Genomic DNA, 22,212 nt, shown 5'->3' with positions numbered 1-22,212 from the left:
CCCCCCACCCTTACATCCATTTGCTATCATTATGGACTACTGCCCCCTATTGCGGGACCGTGGCTGTGGCGCCCCCAAGGTCAGTTGGGCATGGGCAGCTCAGAGAGGAAAGCCAAGCAGGAGGGCTCTTAACTCCTAAAGAAGCTGGAACAATCAATGGCAAGCCACCAGCCGCCACAGGGGCCCCCGGGGGCCTCACAACACTGATAATAGTGGAGATGTCTTCTTCCATGGGGAGGGAGGGGAGCGGAGCCTGTTGGGAGTTAATAAGGAAGGTGGGGGGTCCCATCATGGCTGGTCCATAAGCTTGAGGACGGGAGTGGACGGAGGAGAAATGGACAGCTTTTCATCAGTTTCTAATGTGTCCGATGTTCTCGTGTCCACTCTCTGGATCAGATGTAACTCTGAGGATTTGACGCAAGTTTCCAAAAATGTGACATTTTAGCAGCAGAGGGACGAAGAGCTGCACTTATTTGCAAATGGAGGCCACTGATTCAGCTTTGAAAAGGTCAATACAGAAAACATGATTATTATCAGCTTGCTCTGAAGCACATGCATTAGCACAACTGGGCTCTGTTCCCTCAACGGTTTGACACGATGTGACATTCACATTTATAATGTTGGAGCGGTAAAAGCTGCCGCATCTTCAAAAATCCATAGTTTACCACATAGTTCCCACTGAAATCAATGTCTCACACCAGGGCTGCTTCCTGATGAGCTTTCATTCATTCATTCATTCACTCATTCATTCTTCGTTTATTCTGCTCATCTCAGTGTAAGATTTCCACACACACACACACACACACACACACACACACACACACACACACACACACACACACAGTAACAATCCATTTCACAATTTAACTTCTTCTTTATTACAACGGCTTCAACTGAATACAATCAAACATAAACATCTTGCAATGTGAAACAAATAGAAAATCCTTCCTATAAAACATTAAAAAGTAGATTTTTTCAGAAACAGAGTGCAGACAGGAGGATGGAGGGAGGAGTGTAGATCCAGGTGGATGCTTAGGAGGCGCTCTTCTTGGTTCTGCCTCTGGGTTTCGGGGCAGGTACAGGTGACGTCTGGGTGCCCATGTCCACCAATCTGGATTTGGCGTCGCCCTGGTTTCCAGTGCCGGCTACCTTCTTTGCTCTCGGAGCCTTTCTGGGACTTTTCCTCACTCCATTCGCTTCTGCCAAGGAGAATTGTCCATATTTAAGGAGGGCGATCACGTCTTTCTCTCTTATAAACACACCAACTTCTCAATATACAATTATTTCTATCTTTGACTTCTGTCAGTCCAAACTTACTTATACAAAAGGTCATGCACTGCCTCCAGCCACGCCAGTACACTGTGCTTATGCACTCTTGTTCTCGAGCGTACTTGCTGAGATCTGCCACAGTTGCTCTGTGAAAAGTACTACTACATTTGTTTTGTGTACTTTTCTTTGTACCTCGTGGTTCGTTCATGTACTGATGCTGTTACATAAGGATTTCCTGTAGTATCTGGTAGAAAGTTTGCTTGATACATTTCATACAAATTTGACATTTAACTGAGCTAACGTGCTAATGACAGCTACAAACAATACACAGCAGCCGTGCACATCCGGACACTGTTCAAGGCCGGTGCTGGACCCGAAGAAGATGAAAATACGAAAAACAAAACAGAAACCATGTATGAACATTGTAATGTGCACATTCACAACGACAACACGATGTCTCAGTACATTAAAGTGTCAGAATTGAAATTATTTTAGACAAAGAGGCTTTTTCAGCGTCATGTTATAGCTAGACTCGATGCTACAGTTATCAGATGGCCAAATACTGGAGGTGATGGCACTGAGCTTCCACTCTGCTGCCGGACACAGGTCCAACATGTTGCAGCCGTCTGTCTACGGTGGCTGCTGGATCTTTGTGCACCGAGTTATAGCTTTCTATGAAGTCGATGTGCTCGTCAATGTCGATCTTTTTGAAGCGACCAGTCACAGCCTGGATGAGGTAAAACTTGACTAGTTTGATGTGCAACAGTTGTGGAATCACAACTTTTCTGGGTGACACCCTGCAGCTGAGAGGCAGGCATGAAATGTGGGAGAGCGAGAAGGACAAACTGGACCAGAGGTTTCTGAACCGGGGACATTTCTGTTGGCCTGGTGATGGAATAGTTAATAGTAAACGGACTTCGATTCAACTGCACCGCTGGCAACACCTGAAAGCACCTCGGACTTAGAATGAGTCTCACTGACTCAGCAACAAACACTGGAACAAAGGAAATAAACGTAACGATTGCTTTGAATTTCCACAGAAGCTCGTACAGGAACAGGGTTATAAATAAATTATGATCAAAGGTAATAAAAACCTACCTTTTTTCTTTGTAACTCTTTTTTTCTTCACAGGACTTCCATCAGTCTCACTCTCCTCTGCTTCAACGACTGCTTTCTTCCTCTTGGTGGCCTGATGAAGGAGATCAGGGAGAGAGCAGATATCAGCATGTTGATGTAAAGCAGAAGGTGGATGTTGCTGCACCGATTGTTCACAATACACAGAAGCCTTTTCTTTAACACAACGACCCGACAGTTTGTTTTTCAGTTTGCTGAGCAGGAAATGTCCTCATGGACACTAAACACTCTGCAAGTAAACCATCAGAACATATATATATATTTTTTTAACTCAAATCAAGAAGCAGAGAGTTTGTAGAGGCTTGAGGCCTGCAGCGTCTTCCGATGCTGAGTTCGATGACGAGACAATCACAGAGGCGAGGCCTTGACTTGGTGATGAGACGACCCGACACTTGGAGCCTCCGGCCTTTTGTGTGCCGAGTTTGAGCAAATGCAATTATTGCTCTACCATCTCATCAGCTACCTCCACTCACAGACATTAATCCATTAAAACGTCCAATTATGTGCTCTGCTGTTCTGACCACAGAGCCCAAACAGAAACATTCTGGCTTTCCTTCATTTTGACAGTGAGGGCCACAAAAATGAAAGTTTCTCACTGCTGCTGCTGCTGACACAGCAAATACTTCATTAACCCTGTCCTCTGCAGAAATCAGAGCCACTGGGGGGGGGTCTGTAGAGGAAGACTAAGAAAGGGTGGCCTCTGTCCGTCCTCCTTCCCAGGTCTTTATAATATGATTAAAGTATACAAGTACGAGTACACTTGGAGTCCTGTTTATGTCCTCCTACAATAATCCAGCTCATCTCCAATTACGGGGGCTTTTCCACCAGCACTTTTGGCCACTCAGAGTCAAACCATGCTGCACCATCACCAGTTTTACTGCGCCAAGTTGAGCTGCCTGCGATGGACTCTCTCTGGAGGAGGGCCAGGCCGCCCACACTCTGCCTCCAAGCGGTGAGTGCGGTGACGTCTCGTGACTGTAGCCGACCTGTAACAAACCTGTCTCCCCTTAAACAACTGTTTGATCAGCAAATTGAGACTCACCTCCTGTCTGTGCAGGAAACCCGAGAGAAAGATGTTTCTAAAAGTCAGTGTGTTCAGCTCTCAGTATTTTTGTAGCTTCTAACTGAATCTCTTCAGTTTCTCTCATGTTTCGTTACTGCTGCTGAAAACACGTTTCCTGTGATGCTGCTTCATAATAAAAGCTTTAAATGACAACATGACGGGGGGCTTTTATTGTGAAGAAGTCAAAGGAAATTAAATGTTTTTGTAGCAGAGCCACTGTGTTAGCAGTGACTCTTTGTCAGTACTACACAGATCCTGACAGTTTACTCCAGTCGGCTTGTTGACCAAAATAAATGCACCAGCATTTATTTTCTCTTCAGACACTGCTTTGACTGTTTCTCAAGACAGGCACATCTCTAGTTAAAGCCACACCTTCAAGTAGGAAGTCCTGTTGAGATGGAGATGAAAACACAGTCCAGCCGTACAGGACAGTTGTATGGAAAAACACCATATGTCTGTCAGCTGTTTGCTGCTGGAGCTAAGATTCAGTGAAAACTGTCTGCAGGTTCATCACACTGTCACTTGATACATTTTATTAAATACACATATTGATTACAGCTGCTGATAGGCTGCTGTGGTTTTGCTTCTTTGTTCCTCCACCACTGCCGCGTTCAGCAATGAAGTAATGGCTAAATACTCCTGAAGAGCTACATGGCTCTACATGGTCTGATCTCTGATTTGAATAACTAAAAATAAAAATAAACTGGGAGGAAGAAGATCATTTATAGAGCCGCTTTTTATCACTCAAACTGCTTGAGTTGTTGTTAGTTTCATTGTTTGTGTGTGTGTGTGCGTGCTGACCTTGGTAGCAGGTGGTACAGCTCCATTGGCAGGAGTGAACTCCAGCTTGCCGTCATCTTTAGCCTGGATAGCCTTCAGTCCTGCCCTCAGGATGGAGCGCAGCTTCTCATACGCTGGTTTGTCTTCGTATGTCAGAGATTTAACTTCCTCCATGAACCTCTGGATCTCATCTGCAACACAACAGAGCGACACTGTGACGCACCACAAACGTGTATACTCAGCACCATTTTGTGATATGTATTAGTTAGCTCTAGGAAGGCTCCTCATAAAGTGCCCTGATCCATGCTTTGTGATGAGGACTTTATAAATAAGCCTGACTGGACGAGGACATCTCTTCTCTCGTGCTACACACCATCTTTGCTCCAACACACTGTCACCATAATGTTCTCCTCTGCTCAGCGTCCTGCCTAATGCCTGATTTTTTGGTGTGACTTTCCTCAGACTTGACAAACAGCCACAAACACGCACATAGACAGAGATGTAAACAGTTTGGTTGTGCTCAGCGGAGCAGAAGGAAGCGTGTTGATGCTTCGTGTTGATGCTTCGTGTCGGTCTCTTCTGCTTGAAGGCATAAACTGCCTGTAGGTCAAGGTGCCAACATTAAAATGGCAACTCTACTCCACAGCGTGACAACAAGACGCGAAAGACACCATTTACAGTCTGCACTGAAAGTGTTAGCTGCAGAGAGTGCTTCTTTAAAGGATGATAGTTAGATGTGGTGAAATATAAATGCAACAATATTTATGACCAGGAATGAACAATATGATTAAAGTCCTTCACCATGATGGAAGAAACGTCTGACAGCAACATATTCTGTGATCAGGATGATAAAAGATTTTATCACGAACACACAACAAGTTGATCTCGGTGAATTTTTATTGCGAATCGTGATAATTGTGAATATGCTCCATGAATGAACTGGAAAAGCCGTCTCTCTCACTGACGTACAGTTGTATATTGGTTTTCCTGATTTATTTTGAATTTAAGATGCTTCGATTTTTTGTTTTTCACTAAAAAAAAGATGCGTGTCCTAAACAAAATGTAACGTTCACATGGTTCCATTATGTTTAGTGCCATTTTAGTTTGTATTTCAAAGGTTTCAGAATATTTTGAGGATTTTCAGGATAACATGCAATAATGTTGGACAGAATATTGACCCCATGTCTAATTGTGATACATAGAAATAGAGATGTCTGCCTAAAGCAGCAATGGACTTTAAGAACCAGAGATCATATTACCCATCACCACTGGTAGATAATTATCAAAATGACACTATGCACTGCAGACAGAGACCTGGCTCTCTCTGGATGCTCCGTGGACTCTTCTCCGTCCACACTTTCAACAGCTCTAATGATGAACATAGTACGAGCAAAAAAACGTATTCTCAAAGACTGGAAGACACCAGACCACCATGCTTTAGAAAATGGTTGCATGAACTTATTTCAGTTATGCACAATAAGATGGCGTCTGCGTCCCGACCCGGATTATTAGTGACCTCTGCTGTAGTGTGTGATGCCCAGTTGTTGTCAGGATTTGTAGTGTTTGCAGGTTTGAGACGACAGAGAAGAAGATCTGCGACGATTCTTCTTAGCGATGCAACTGGAATACAGTTATTTAGGATTTTAAAACTCCTGTAGTTTACGGTAGAATTCAATGTACACCATATGTTAAGTGTCAATTTCCACACCACAGTACACTTTAAAGCTGGTATATCACTGCAGCTCTTCTCCAGCCTGGAGCCCTGTCTCATCATGACCATGCATAATAACAAGGTGAACAGTTTGTCATTGCAAACCTGTTTTTTTTCCACAATCCCCGCCAGGCCGTGATTGGTTGGTTCATAAAAAGTGGCACTGACAAGAGCATGTTGCAACAGAAGTTACCTGATACAGCTGAATAGCCAACTAGCAAAAACTTAAACCCAACTTATTTTATCTCGACGTCTCTCGTCTTAACGCTTCAGTAGCAGAACCTTGACAGTTGAACTGGTTTGACTGGGTTCAGTGAGCTGCTCCCTCCTCTCTGCTGCCGCTGCCTTCAGGCTCGCTCGGCTCAAACGATTGCCTGGCAAAGCGCTAAATGAATAATTTGTTATTTCAAAACATTTGGCTGCATCAGCCTCGAGGGATGTTTAGCATCACCTTTACTCTGGAAAAAGACGGTGAGCTTTAATCCCTTTGTAACACTTTTCAATTAAAGCTCACGCTGCTGAAGGACTGGTTCCACCATGTTGTCTTTGTGTGTGTGTGTGTGTGTGTGTGTGTGTGTGTGTTTCTTACCTGGCTTGTCTTGAGGGGAGAAACACTTGGTCAGAAATTCAGAGATGTTTTCTTGACTCCTGCGAGGGAGAACCAAATAGCATGATTTACCCTGAACAGTTTGAATATTTTCTGTGTACTACATTCACCTCACGCTACTTCCTGTTGCCTGGCTGCAGCAGAGAAGCTCATGCTCTCACTGACAGAACTCCATCAGACTGGATGTGTGCAGTGGATGCAGGCGTGCTGCTCCCACCTGATTTTGGAGTCTCTGACGTAGAGGGGGTCCTGCAGCTTGTCCTCCCAGGGCAGGCGTCCACTCAGCCACTGGACCATGCAGTAGCTCAGGATCTCCAGGTCGCTCCGTCTGCTGGCAGCTGGAGCCAAACAACCAGATGAGCAGCAGAGAACACAGTCAGCAGATTCTCTGAGGTACACACAGTTATAGCAAAACCCAGGTAAAGATTACATGTGCTGGTAACTGTGTTCTGGTTTCTGACAAACCCATTACAGGATTAGATCCAGATTTTGAAAAGTAAACCTTTTTGTTGTCTTTCAAAGAGTGAGCTGAGAAGATTAATATCAGACTCACTGCTGTGTTTTGTATGCAGTTAGGATCAGGACAGTGTTAGCCTAGCTTAGCATAAAGACTTAAAACAGCTAGAGGCAGTTTAAAAATACACCGGTTGATCCATACACAAACAACACATTATCCTGACACAGACATGACTGTTATTCATCTTCTCATCTTCAAAGTGAATGAGCACATTTACAAAAACATAATAATACAAGTGCATTTTATTTAACGAGTGCTTTTGAACATAACCAAGATACTACAGACTAAAACGATCACGCTAAATAATGTTTAAAACAAAACCTAATTTTTACAATGAAGTAGTCAGAAGCCCGTTAAAAGTGCCTGTTGACACCTGCTTTGTGCTACAACGATCAGTATCTATGTAGCAGCCAATACTGTTCGCCTGGTGTCTGCTTATCTCATTTGTGTTGCACTGTGTGATCAGAGTGACCATAAGGCTCAACAATAAAACTTTTTTTTGTTTTTAAACTAATGTTTGACTACATCACAGGGTGGAAACCTGGCAGCTGGCTTCAAAGCAGCAGTGACGTGTTAGTGAACCTACATGCTCCTTTGTGGGCGTCGATGCTCGTGAACTCTATGGTGCCGTCGTGACATCTCTTGGGGTCTTCCTTGTACTCTTTCAGGACATTTTCAGGTGCGTACCTGTACGCCAGCCCATAATCTACTAAGTACACCTACAATTCGCACACACACCAACAGAGACAATCACACAGACCAAGATGGTCACATTTTAACACTTTATAGATGTAACAAATACATTTGTAATGTTGACCCATACACAGAGATATGTGAGAGACATGTTTAACCTAGCTTAGCTCAAAGACTGAAAGCACAAGGAGCAGATGTAATTCCACCAACATGAGCTTCATCATTACTATTATTATTAATCAGTCTGCATTGTGCTGAGAGATGACTGAAACGAATGACTCAATACATAAATTATTTTGCCATTAATGCCAAAAATAATATCTAAAGTAAATATAGGCCTTAAATAATTCATAAAATGTAACATGCATTGATATTTCTGTTTAAAATAGCTTCTGTATTTATTTATCTTTGTCTTCATTCCTGTATTTATTGATTTTCCCCATTTTGTTGAATAATATATTCATTATTCATTTATTTACATATTTATTTCTGTATTCTGTTCCCTTTTCCCTAAACTTAGTTATTTATTTGTTACATTTCTTTATGTGTTTCTGCTGAGAGTGCACAGATTGACTATACTTGTCTTGTTCCCACACCAGCAGCAGCCTCACCATCGGTCTTCAGCTAAGAAGAAGCTATTTGCAGAGCAGGGGTCCCGAACAATACTGCAGCTAGAGCAGCTTAGAAAACAGTGATGGTCACTGAAGTTACTGTTTATCAGACAGAATCATGTTGGAACAACAATACTGAGTGTTTGTGGGGGCCAGGCACCGCTGCTTACTAAATACAACTTTATAATTTGTACTAATTTTACAGATAACATTTTTAAAATAAAACTTCTATAGATATTGCAATAATATTGTTACCATGAATTATTTTGGCCATGTTAATCGTTGTACGTTGAATGTCAGCTTCCTCATTTGCGTTAAAAAACACAAATTGATAAAGAAATGTAAAAAGAAATGACTTATTGTTCTTTCTTTCTTTTCTTTTCTTTTTTTTTTTTAACATATAATGGCATGTTTATCTCATCATTGAGCCATTATATTTATTTCTTTTTGGTTCTGGCAGCTTCGTTCCTCCGTAACATTCTCCAGCTGGTAATTGGCTACAATAACAAAACATACAAAAATAAAACCAAACCTACGTCCCAGTAACTGCAGGGGAAACATCTAAATAGCATGGCTACAAAAAACCCTTAGCCAATATCCAAATCCCGAGGGGCTGATTTTGTCATTTATAAATAGCTGTTTAATAACACCACCAATGATACATTATTAATTTTCAAATTAAATATTTGCCCCTGCCTTGTTTGCTAGAAAAAAGCTCTTAGCTGCTCCCATCTAATCTCTCCCTGTTTGGAACACACACACACACACACACACACACACACACACACACACACACACACACACACACACACACACACACACACACACACCTAATTGAATCTAATGAAGCAGCACAAGTATGTTATGATCAAAAACACAATCATCTGCCTGCTCTCCAGGAGCAGCGCTGGGGTCAGACTGCCACCTTTGTTTTCCAACATGAACAAATGCAGTGCTTAAAACCAGGATGTGATGTCATGATATAAATGCTTCTACTGACCTGGTTGGGAAAGCTGTGGCTCAGCATGAGGTTGGAGGCCTTAATGTCAGCGTGCACGTACTCATGTTCATGGATGAACTCCAGAGTATCGAGCTAAACGAGGAAAAAAACAGTGATAACACCAGTTAGTACGGAAAAGAAGAGATAAATGTTAGTGACACAAATGAGTGAATACAAAACGCAGCCAACCACCTCAGCCAGGTGTGAATGAGGTCTGTACAGTTAGGATTAAAACGTAAAAAAAATATTCTGACAAAATTTTTTTTAAATGCTAGCATGCTTCTCCCCTGATGCTAGTTAACCATGCTAACAAAAAATAGCCTATAATGACCATCTTCAACCACGTGACCGAATGTATCCCACATGGCTAACCTTGATCTCTTCCCATTTCCACACACCGAATTTACATATTGAAACTCAATTACAACATGTGCTTTACATCTACATTATCCTGATCATCCTGCAGTTTGATAAAAGGCCAAAGACCGAACCGGGCCAGTAATACTGAACTTCACCACTAGATGTCAAACGAGACTCAACCGCTCCCTTGGCGAACATAATGAGAGCCCGTGAATGAGAGTGTAGCAGCAGTACAGCCAGGGCAACTGCCACATGTTGTGTTTTCATTTGTCTCAACAACAATTCAACCGAACTCGTCTTCTTCTGAAGTTTAACATCAAAATTGTTAAAAAATAACTTCAGCGGAGTGAAGCTGGGAAAAAGATCACAGCAGCGACATTTCCAGTGGTCACGTACAGGATGTGAACCTTGCAAGTCAATCAGTTTTCCACAACACGCTCCTCATAATGTTTTACAATAAAAGCCTTGTGAAGAAATTATACAGTAACTTCAGGGCAATCAAAACGGAGCAGCAGATCAAAATGAAGCTTTGTAATGCGGCTACAAAACAGAGTGTAACACCAATGAGCTTCAGCATCAACTGACGACAGCTCTGTAGGGCTCCACCTAACGATTCGATTTTTATTGATTCATCTATCGATTATTTTTTCGATTAATCTAACAATGAATTAACCCAAAATAACATTTTAAAACTTGTTATTTATATTTCAATATTTTATTCAATCATCAACAAACACACATGACAAAGTGCACTGCAGGTCATTATTCCCCAACAACAAATAGGCCGGTTTTAACTGATAATCTGTGTAATCTTAATATGTATTACATTTTGGTGGGGATCAAAAGTAAACATGACTTAATTTTGGAGAAACGCAGCCTGACTTTATGTTGCGGTGGCCAATCACATGGCGATCAGCAGGACGTGTTATTTAGCATGGATAAACACTACAGAGGGAACACAACAGACATCTATCTCTGTGTGGCTTTAAGTTTCACTTTCACTTCGGTTCGGTCTCATCCCCAACATAGCAGCTTTGTCTTTTGGCAAACTGAACGGGGGGGGGGGTTCCCAACACATCACACACATGGACCATGGAGTGACTCTTACACCGCTGCAATAACCTACAGCATTTCACCGCACCACCAGATCCATGAATCGAGCTGCCTGGGGATGCTTCAAGTGCTCGAGCATGGTGGTAGCACTGCTTACATCCTCCGCGTTGACGCAAGTTACATAAATCGACATATTTACTTAACCGATTATGTCGATGCGTCACACCAGCCCTACAGTTCTCTCTTGTGGACGTCAATCCGAGTAGCATAGTGTCACTGTACCTAGACATAAGCATCGCGACACCTGTGCAGCCGAGCTGATCAGCTATCCCCGGGCTCCTGCTAACAAGCCACATGCTGCTAGTTCTCTCCACCAAACGTTACACCTGACAAATACCAGTTCAGTCAGCTGGCACAAAATCAAAGTGGTTGACGCTCATACACTGGAACGGAAACATTGGGAACCTAGCCAACCCCAGTAAAGACTACAGCTATGACATGAGACTCTAACAGAGCATTACTTCAAACCACCATGTAACACTGGACACTGTGGACACTGTAAACAACAAACTGTGGCAACATAAATCACTTTTGGGGTTTCTATGTAAGGGAGAACATTTAGAACTAGAACAAAAGACACGCAACATGCAAGTGAAATGAAGCTATTTGATCATGAAATTACGAACCAGTCGAAGGCCGAGCTGCAGGACCAGTTTCCTGGGGAACCTCCTTCCACATTCTTCAAACTTCTTCTGCAGGTCTGTGCCAAGCCTGTCAATAACCATGAACCTGTATCTGAACCCAAACAGAAAACTGATTTAAGATGTCTGAAGTAGCTGAAGTATTACTAAACTGTTGGTGTAACAGTGTTATAGATTGCTGTATAAGCAGACAAACAGCACTGCACAACAACACAACTATACAACAACTTCACAGAGTAGACATCGGTTACAACAACAGCCAGAATAAAAATGGAGAAATAGAGGGAAAAACATTTGTGATTTGGCGTTAACGACATGATGAACATGTATTGTTTTAAATGGTGATTCAAGATTATCTTATTTTGGCATTTTGACTGTGAAAATAGAAAAACCCGTCTGTTCTAAGCTTCTCAGTACTGACAAATCTTAACTTGTGTGCCTCGTCTGAGTGTGTGCAGAGGAACAAGATGTTTGCCAGAAGTTGATTAGTTCATATTATTCTGCCCTATAGTTGGTGATTTATTGCCAAAATAATGAGTGAGTGTGGCCCCTGTGAGAGTCTCCGGTCTTACCTCTTCCCTCCTCTGTCATGCAGGCCCGAACCCCAGTACCTGGGAACTCCCAGATTGTCCAACTTGTGAGACTTGATCCAGCTCTGAACTACAGGACAGAAGGAACCTCATCAGAAATGTTCAAAGTCCTTTTTTTTTCTCCCCAAAATCACCTCAAACTGTGTAGAAATGTATGAAATGCACATCACGTAAATCAAACAGAGTTGGATTAATACGACACACTGCTAACTGGTGTAAATGTAGGTGTGTGGTGCTCAAAGTAATAACAGTATAATTCCATGGAGGGAGCTGGGCAGTGCAGCTGCAAGCTAATCTGCTGCTGGGACAAAAATTTACCAACAAGGTGAGATTCCAGCATGAATAAAATATGAGCCTTTGGTTCCTTAGTAATATAACAGTTAATTGTCAGGGGAGATTGACATTTGGATTGTTATTATATAAAATGCAAAGCTGTGGCCTGGGGGCCAATGGCGCTGCCACCAAAAGCTTCCCTTCCTCTGCAGGGCCCCTCCGTGCCTCCGCTACAAGATTGTCTTTTTTAATTAACAAAGTTGGCTTTCTTTTATTTGTTTGTCCTGGTGGTGAGAGACTATATTGTGTTATGATCACAACGCTCACTTTGGCTTAGTGACATACTTCTAGGAGTCTGTGTGTGTGTGTGTGTGTGTGTGTGTGTGTGTGTTTATAAGGAACGATAAGTTGGCTTACTCAGATCAGGCTTAGCAGCTCTCATGTAAAACTTGAGCTCAGAGAATAGTGGTCCATTGTCACTGGGCTCCTGTGAACAGAACACATGGTTACAACACATTTTAACAACAAATCTTCAAAATGTTTCAATGACTGTTCCATAATATTTCACCCCATTTCCATGAGATGATATCAAGTGTAAACCGATCACTTCTGCCCTGCTGGTGTTTCCAGGAATTACTGTTTCCTTTCTCCTCAGGTCAGAACCTGAGTTTATTCATTCATACAGTCTGTAACAGAGCCTCAGATGTGTTTCACATATAAACATCAAATCAATAAAACAACAATGTTTTTTTCTGTGAATGTAATAAAAACTCAACTCAGTCCTAAGATATCCCGAGCTGAAAAAAGGGATATTCTGCTGTTTTTTTGCACATGACGATTCATATCCAGGATTTCAAACTCTACCACTGATGGTCCCAGTAAGCAACTGGCCACATTTTTGCACCATGATCAGAAACAGTAAGTTCTGACATAGTCTTGTTTATAGAGTCTGACCGGATGGGCTGGGGGCTACACACCCACACACTGTAATAATAATAAAAAAAACTGTTGTAAAACATAAAATGTATCTGAAGCTCAAATTGTTGGCTAATATGGCTCATTAATAAACACTTAAAAATGACCTTATCACCTTACAACTACATTATAGTGTGTTATCACTGCTATATTAAATGTTTGTATATCGCTTATTAAAGTTAAAGAAAAATTTAAGCAAACATTTTTAGACTCAGTATCATTATCTCCATTGTGAAAGAAAACCCTTAATTAATCTGCTTAGAAATCACAGAAATAGAAAGATATCCTTCATATCACTAGAACTGTTGAAAAGCATCATGTTTTTGTAATTAATGCTTATTCATATTTTAAATATAACCAGATTTCATTTATATAGAAGCAACAGAAATGTCTACAGCAGCAAAGTCTCTATATAGTTTATGTCACTGGAAACAAGTCTACTGTCATTTTCCTGACATCACAACAGAGTGAATAACGAGTACAGACATGAGTCAGTATCAGTCGGCCCTCCTGTCCTCAGTCCTCCTCCCTCTGCTCAGGTGCCTGCAGGTATCTAACCTGATACAGTGAGGACAGGCTGCTGTGTCTCAGTCAGCAGCAGTTTACAAGAATCTGCTAAATTTTAAGATATGTGAAACAAATATCAACAGTCAGACGCACACAGACAGCTTTAGTTTGTAACTATTCACTGATCTGACGTGCTGTGAAGACAGAGCAGATTGAAATCCTGCTTCTCTTCATGTTTATTCTTGTCGAACAGGTGAACTGACAGTTCTGGCTTTTTAGTCACCACAGTTTTATTGCACTTCAATATAACTGGTGATAGTAGGAGGCCTGAGAGATCAGGAGACCGTGTCATAGATTACCAGCCACAAAACGCTAGAAATTTCCATACCGTACCCATAGTTCACTTAATGAACTTTCCTCACACACCCCAGTCTGTCTACCTTTGAAAAGTCGCTCCAATAACGGCCTTCCAGAGAGAGCGGGGGGAACGAGAGGGAGCACATCACAAGGCATCACCAGCTTCTTGTACACTTTAGAGCGACACAACCTACCAGTGTGTTTTGATGTCAAAATGCAAACCTGCTACACAAACGTGTGTACATTTTGGCAGGTCTGCTAATGATCCCAGAGAATACATTCATTTAGCAAAATGTAAATCAGTATAGACTAGCTTGTGAAGGTGGGTATGTACACTAAGTTTCCCCAACATTAAATGTGGGCTCTATCCTCGGTGTATTAGCACTCTGCTGTAGAAATAATGTGAGTCCATCGTCTTCAGTGCCGACATCACTTCAGCAGACAGCAGATCACTGGATGCTGCAACGAACTGTGTTGAGTGTTGGTTGAGATTGTCTCGCAGCTACACCGATGCTACAGCAAGCTTAAAATATGTGCAGACACTGGCAGACTGTTGAGCCGCCTGTTGATTGCTCTGATGCTTTTTCCCTTTCCCAGCCGATCAGAATCAAGGATCAGAACCATCTGTTTCATAATGTGATTATTGTCGGCCTTGGACTCGGCTGTGTGCTGGATTTACTGTCAGATGTCAGAGTTTTGATCTCTACAGTTGATGATCCAGCCAGACTGAGTCAAACTCCTGTCAGGGTCTGAGTGGACTTAACTCACTTCAAACAAATTATGCACTTGATCTTTCCAAAGTACAATCTTTGCAGTACTTTTTGGGTCCTTGTGCTAACTCACTCTATCTATGATCCACTCTCACTGACACTGGAGAGACATTTATGCCAACTGGGTAATTTTACTGATCTGGCAACTTCTTACCAACAAAACAGAAACCGCTGTAAACAACATGACACTGAGGACTGGAGGAAGCTGGCTGTGCCCATATAAGGAAGTGATATGTTGCAGGTGCACCTGTGATGAGTCTAAAATAAACAGCATGTGAATGAGGTCATTTCAGCTGCGGCTGTCAGGCGGTTCAGTCTTACCACTTTGATGACGTAGGGAGCTCCTGCACCCACCGGTCCTGCACAGTTCTGATCCGCTGAAACAAGAGCGAGAATCATTTTACTACAAAAGAGTCAAACTGATGAAATGTGCCACATGTCAAAGATGCATTTAGATACTGAAACATTACAAGTGTTGCTGTCCTCAGCATGAGTCAAGGCTCTGTGCACTGTCTGACTGATTCAACCTGCAGCCTCACAGCCCTCCACCTCTTCTTACCCAGATATATGAGGCCGAAGCCTCCCTGGCCGATGGGAGCCCCCAGCTTCCAGGCCTTCTTCGCGGTGTCTGTCAGGACCTCTCCGGGGGGGAACTCCTCCGCCAGCTTCCTCTTAGCCGGAGCTCTGCCTCTCCCGGCCGCCTTTGCTTTAGGAGGCATCTGAAAGCACTGTCACGTGTGAGTCTGTAAGGATGTAACGTTAGTTAAGCAGCAGTATGTGTAACAGCCTCACGCGTCACAACACAAGGCGCGTACAGACAGAGAGCTGAGCTGACCTACAGGAGGAGGGAAACATTCATGTCGACTAACGTTAGCTCTGATGCTACCCGCGCTGTCATGTTAGCATCGCTGTGTCTCCTCCGCTGCTGCCAACACCAGGACCAGTGCGAGGAGCAGCGGACACACACACGCAGACACACGGACACGGACACACACACAGACACGGTTCATCCAGGGAGAAGACGGATACACACCTGGACTTTGTAGTTTGTTGTTGGCGGATGGGTTAAGCTGTGTGAGACCAAACTTCCCGCAATACTACCGGTCAGGAAGTGACGTCACAGCACTCTGCTATTCTACTGGCCGCTTACGCTGCGTAAACTACGACAGAGATTCTGCGTAAGCGTAAGTGCTGCGTAACACCCCTGGAGAGGTTAGTACAGTACAGGATAGTAGTACTGATGAGGAGCAGCAAACCTTTCTGTGTTGCTTCAACATGTCAGACTTTAGTGTCTGACTGTATTGACATGATAAAACTGTGAGGACAGTTAAAGTGTGTGTGCGTGTGTGTGTGTGTGTGTGTGTGTGTGTGTGTGTGTGGAGACAGCACACTCTTCATCCTTTTATGCTGTTTGATGTAATCTCGGGTTTCTACCATCGATTATGAGAACTGGATCAGTTAGTCACCGAACAGTCCGGCCCGCTCCGCTCCGGTGGAGGTGATGTGATGATGGCACAGCGCTGACTGAGGAAATATTGATTTGTGATTTGAGTTGGCTGATATTTTTACAACTGGAAGGTGTTTATGGAGTAATTATTACACTTCACTACAAGTGCAAGTACAGAAGTGGAAGTGGGCGAGTGGCAGTGAGCTGTTTGAATGTGAGATTCATCATCATGTGTAAAATGATGTCTCATGTTTCATTTCTACAATCAGGCTTTGATTCACCTCACCATTTTCCTCAGTCTCCACACTGTTCGTACACATTGGCTCAAAGTTTCAGTAAATTTACACATTTCCACGTCACATATTTAAAAAAAAACATCCAGTTCTGTTCATGTTTAGAAAGTATGGAGGTCTGTAACTGAGGCCCCCCAGCCTTCAGAAGTGATCCCACGTCCTCGGTCAAGTTTTGGCACTTGAATGATTTTACTGATGTGCACATGAACGCAGACTGTGAGTGTTTTTATTGGCAATATAGTAAATATGCTTTGTAAATTTGAATGTTACTTTCTATTTTTTTCAGCTATATACTTGTCAAGTTATTTGTTATAAAAGCCTTGTGTCAGGCTCATTGGTAGTTCAGTCTGACCAGCAGCCTCCTGCTCCTCCGCCCATTCACAGCACCACAAAATAGTACCAACGTCCCTGCATGGAACTCATTTCCATTAACATACTCCAAAGGAACACTAATGTCTGTGTTACTCTACCATTGTTCTTTTTTGCTAAACAATGAAGTAATGTGTCTTTTTGTGCAAATATTGTGAGGTGAGTGACATCAGGCTGCCTAACAGCTGCTGGGCATGAGTAATTATTAACATCACATCAGGGCCGGTCACCAGATTAACACACATGGAGGGCACAAATTAGGGGCCCCATTTTCCCACTGGGCTCTCATTGTTTATGCAATAGGTAGTTATTACAAATGAGTTTGTTCTAACTTGATTAAAAGAGGTTATATTTTATGAAATGCAAAATACAAGGTTAATACTTAAATAATAAGAGCCTTAAAGTGCCGGTCCATCCTTGTTTTCTCAGCCTAGAAGATGGAGAGGATTTGTCAGTGCCAACTTGACACATGAAGCACTGAGGTACTTCAGCTCAGTATTCCTTTCTTAAAGAAGATCTCGGCTGTTTAATTGTTCTATAGAGATGAGTTGGGCATTTTGTTGAAAGTAACTAAAAAGCAGTGTAAAAAGTAATAAATTACTCTACTCAGACAGTAATATTGTAACGTAATATATTATTTTAAAAGGAAGGTAACTAGTACTATGTAATATATTGCATTTTGAAAGGAACTTGCCCAACACTGAAAGTAATCAGGTACCAGTGACCAGGTAGTTGAGCAGTGGACTGACACACTGAATTCTGTGTCCTATTTACTTTTTTCTTAATTCTCTTTTGTTTTATGATTTTCAGATAACTTTTCACTTGTTATAAGTATATACCTGTTTCTTTAAATCACTATAAGATAAACATTTCCTTTCCTCAACATTTTAATGATGATTTTAACGTGCCACTAATAACGAAGAACTTGACAATTCAGTAAAGAAACATCCATCTGATAGGTGATCTGTGATCGGCCCTAAAAGTCCCGATCGGAGCACCCTCACACACAGCTGGTGTGATCACATCACAAGATGATCTCATATTAACATGTTAATATCAAAATGAAAACTTGATTAATGCAGCTTTAAAGATGAATAAAGGTTCATTCAGGTTAAGTGCAGCAGTCTTGTGCATGAACGGGTGAAGAGAGTGCCTTCACTGAACACGCTCATATTCTCTGTGAACAATTAACTGAAATGAACCGTTTGTAACTAATGAACGTGAACGTGAGCATCATGAACTCCCGCGAGGGTTTCTAACTTATTAAAAATCTAGTGGTAGGCAATGTTGTATAGCCTAAGGACAGTTTTCAGTCAGAAGTGACAGACTCAACCCAAGGCAACATGGGATTGCAAGTGGACGGCTAATAATCATGCTTACAGCAACAATTACTGCTTTCAATACAGAAAATTGATAAATAATCACAGAAGTCAATCATCATTGGATTAATCATTATGGATTTATTTTACAAAGTCTTCAAAAAGACACTGCAGTTCATGGCTGGATAACAAAGCTGCTGATCGCACCAGATGCAGCACAGTACGGTCTGTAACATGCAGCTTTCCAGAGATATTTAGTATGTCCTATATGAAGTATTTTGATATGGTATATGACATTGCTGACGACAAGTTGGGTGGTAATGATTTCTTGACATAGAAAACCAAAAACCTTTTTATTAATGCGTTTTATTTCCTGCTAAATAAATTTTTTTTAAAAAGAAGAAAAGAAAGAAATGAACGTGAACTCGGTCATGTGTTGGACTGTGAACATAGTTCAAAATTCAAGATTATGAGCTTTGAACGTGAACTAGTTGTTTTTTTTTAAACAAGATATAACTTAAAATCTATTTCTGCTACATAGCACTCATGCCACTTCAGGCCCTTGAACTTCTGACTCTGTGACCCACCTTATTTTAAACCAAGAGAAACCCTGGTGAAAGATGTCCTTTCCTACGCCATTCATGTCCGAATGTTGCTGTAAATGCTGGATCTAAATAGGCATGTAAATGTGCAGAGCCTTACCTATTTTTAATGTGTCATTCGATACAAACATATTGGGTTTCACTTGCAACCCGTTGCGCAACTCATGAATAAGATATTGTTCCTTTTGAGTCTTGTCTTTCCAGGTGATCACAGAGTGGAGAGAGCTACACTTCACATCCAAGAGGGCTAGTGGCACAACTGTTTGTACCTGAACTGTTGAATACATTTCTGCTCCCTCTTTAAATTTGAATTAATTCAGTAACTTTTTCAATGGCTTCCAGACACGCTCGGCTACATTGAGTGAACTGACCCTTTGTCTTCAAATTCCAGTTGAAAGCTTAATATTAGCGTCCTAAACGGAGGGATGACCCGCTGTAGCGACAATGATGAGCAGAGTGATGATGAAGCTGAAAAACCCAACAAGAACCAGAAGAAGAGAAGTAAAGGAGAGAAGCATGTTTCTTTCCCCCCTGATGAAAAGATAGTGTCCGGCTTTGCTGAGCACAGGAACACGGACAGAAAGGGTAAGCTGCTGTTTAACTTTGTGTTAAGTTTGATGTAAGTCTCATTTAAATCATGATGATATCATGATTTCACTTTGGTAACCTTTGGCCATCTGCATTTCAGTTGCCTTTTTTCAGTTATACATTGCTTAAACATTGTGTGTGTTTCCTCATGTAATATAAAAAAAAAAACAATAACCAACAACCAACCAACATTTATTTTCAGATATTGGCTGTACTTTCTCTGCCATACTTGTGCCACTAGCACATTACTAGTTTTAATCTATGAACACTGACAAAAGGTTGATTCAAGAATGGATGAGGGATGGGGGACGCTCTGCTATGTGCTCTGCTGCGATTGCTTGTTGCCTCTCAGTGAAACAACTCACACAACAGCACATTAGAGAGTTTCTGATAGAGATTTCAACTGTATCTGACTGCACTCGCGCTAATTAAATAACCCCTGGTTATGCTTGTGTTTTTGCGGTGGCTGGTTTGTATTACAAACAGCCAGCAGTGGTGGAGATACAGCAGACTGCCAGCTGTACTTTCACCAGGAAATACACCATCCTCTTCGGCTAGCCGAGCGAGCTCGCAACTGTGTCTCTGGGCTAGCCAGAGCGGACAGGCCAGATGCAGTCCCGGCGGCATGGGCGGGCATTGGCGGGCCGTGCCCGCCCACAGAGTCAGCCGTGCCCGCTCTGGGCTGGAAGCTGTTTATTTTATTTGGGTTTTGTTTATTACCTCGGAGTGGCCAACCCTCTATTATTCCTATCTCGATTTGTCGATCATACAATTCAACCAACGAACGAAGGAAACGTGCTGGCCAATTACAGGTGGTGGGGGGGCGGGTCACTGAGTCATCCTCATGAGAGGGTAACGCTGTTAGTACTTGACGTTCATGGTCGCAGTTGCTCATAGAGTCGCTAGTTAGCTGTGGCGTTCGCATGGATTAAAGTTCTCCGTCGCTACGACGGACTTCCGTCATTCAAACTTAACAGAGGCGACTTGTGAGATCAATGTAGATCGGAGAACTGTTGGCTGATGTTTATTGACAGATTGTCACACTCTACAGCCAATGGTATCGTTAACAGTGTGCTCGCCTGACCAATGACAGTGTAGTGACCCACACAGGGCGGGATCTCAACACGGAGCGGCGCTAAAGTTTAGCTGCTTAGCTAGCAAGGACTCGTCGCGCTGCTACGTTATCAACTGACTTTAGTCAGCACGTGAGAACTCGTCTGACACGGAGAGTCTGCTGTTGTGTGCTACATGTGTGAAATAACAACTATAGTCTGGACTTTGTCTGCAGTGTATCTGTGTAAACGGCTTCATTCAGCGTCTCTCCCTCCCCTCTGGCACCGTGAGTTACCATGGTTACAGCCCTGAAACTTTATACTGATGATCAATAATAAGCTTTTGGTTAGTTTGACTGTACAGAGTCATGAATGTAGCCTGATTGTAGCTCAATGCTTAAATCTTGTATTATAACATATAGAACAAAGCCTCAGAGCTTCTTTGATTATAAACAGCATGTTAGTGATGACAGAAAGTGATAACTCGCCATCAGACTGACAAGGCTGCAGAAGTTGCTGCTTGTATGATGTATTTTTCTGTTAAACGATAAGAGGCTCACTTTAAACAATATTATTAATAATAATAATTAATGATAATGATGATGAGAAGAAGTAGAAAAATAGCGTACTGAAAAGTTCTGTAGATGGTTGATTATTTGAAAGAGTAAAACTTGATAGAATTTGAATAAATGCTTGAGTTGAATAAATGGACACAGTACTACACTATTTTGTTTTTTAGATTTTGGGATGAACTGCCCCTTTTTAGTAAGAGGAAAATTATTTCTCCGCACTGTAGGAATGGTCACAGAGCCATTGTTCAGCCTGAAGCAAATAAAATGTAGGTTGAAAAAGTTTGCCCCCCTGAAAAAATGTAATGCCCCCCCTTAAATTGTTTTCTGCAGCCGGGTCTGGCCAGATGTATGCATGGTGTACCCCTCCACACGCACAAAGTTTGATGCAGAAAACATTACTTGGTTTTGGTAATACAGGTTCTGGCACTGGGCTGCTTGTGGTTCCGGAGGAGGAGTGTAACCCAAGAAGAGCAGCAGCAGTTCAGACAGGAGAGACGGCGACAGCCAAAAAGTCGCCGTGTTTACGGGGAAACTACAGATCACGATCCCCTGTATTAGTACCGCTGCTGGTGGCTGCTTGTTATACAAACAAACTGCAAGCAAACTACATGCAAATTACATGTTATAAAGCCTCTATGATTGACTCAAACTGTAAAGTCAAAAGCTTATCGAACAACTAATCATAGCAGAGCACAGAGCAGAGTGTCCCTCCCCCACAATGTTACCCGCTGCGCACGCCCTAACCCGCAGATTCCACTGGATACGGTACGGCTGCGTTACGGCTTCGCCACGGCGGCGGAGCTGATCAGTAGCACTCTAGTCTATGTGTTAACTTCCACCAGGTCCGCTGCGCTGCGTGTCTGCTGCGTCCCAGCTCCGGCAGTCGGCAGCCCTGTGGATCAGATACGCAGGACTTCTATTCTGGCGGACGCCGCAACACAATGCAGCAATTCAGCCGAATTTAGCACAGAGCAGACAGGAAGTCAGACACGAAACAAC

General features: G+C 42.4%; 2 protein-coding genes across 2 annotated transcripts in view; one reads left to right on the top strand and one right to left on the bottom strand.

Annotated features, from left to right (window-relative positions):
- Window positions 1–854: 854 nt before the first annotated feature.
- Window positions 855–16,090, bottom strand: vrk1 (VRK serine/threonine kinase 1). The gene is made up of 13 exons (XM_084381590.1): window positions 16,005–16,090; window positions 15,531–15,714; window positions 15,293–15,348; window positions 12,780–12,849; window positions 12,072–12,159; window positions 11,485–11,593; window positions 9,386–9,478; window positions 7,668–7,800; window positions 6,782–6,902; window positions 6,547–6,605; window positions 4,268–4,437; window positions 2,368–2,458; window positions 855–1,199 (listed from the first exon to the last, which is right to left on the bottom strand). Exons 2-13 carry the CDS (start codon window positions 15,688–15,690, stop codon window positions 1,033–1,035), a joined length of 1,317 nt encoding a protein of 438 aa, XP_084237716.1. The 5' UTR covers window positions 15,691–15,714; window positions 16,005–16,090; the 3' UTR covers window positions 855–1,032.
- A 3,297-nt stretch (window positions 16,091–19,387) lies between these two features.
- The window catches only part of LOC311273467 (protein phosphatase 1 regulatory subunit 37), an 81,069-nt gene continuing 78,244 nt past the window's right edge, over window positions 19,388–22,212 (top strand). The window contains exon 1 of the mRNA XM_084380552.1: window positions 19,388–19,586. Coding sequence (XP_084236678.1) covers window positions 19,427–19,586 — 160 coding nt within the window. The 5' untranslated portion in view covers window positions 19,388–19,426. The remainder of the gene's footprint in view (window positions 19,587–22,212) is intronic.

Source organism: Pagrus pagrus, assembly GCF_965226575.1.
Source record: "Pagrus pagrus genome assembly, chromosome: 18".
Taxonomy (NCBI): Eukaryota; Metazoa; Chordata; class Actinopteri; order Spariformes; family Sparidae; genus Pagrus; species Pagrus pagrus.
Note: the sequence above shows the minus strand (reverse complement) of the source record. Positions and strands in the feature narration are given on the sequence as shown.

What these genes read in the sequence shown, in the direction of transcription:
- vrk1 (XM_084381590.1), bottom strand. Translation starts at nt 15,690, where the DNA reads ATGCCTCCTAAAGCAAAGGCGGCCGGGAGAGGCAGAGCTCCGGCTAAG. An exon ending in CATGACAGAGGAGGGAAGAG is followed by an intron (nt 11,594 to 12,071) that starts GTAAGACCGGAG and finishes GTTTGGGTTCAG; the next exon opens with ATACAGGTTCATGGTTATTG. An exon ending in AAGAGTTACAAAGAAAAAAG is followed by an intron (nt 1,200 to 2,367) that starts GTAGGTTTTTAT and finishes TCTCCTTGGCAG; the next exon opens with AAGCGAATGGAGTGAGGAAA.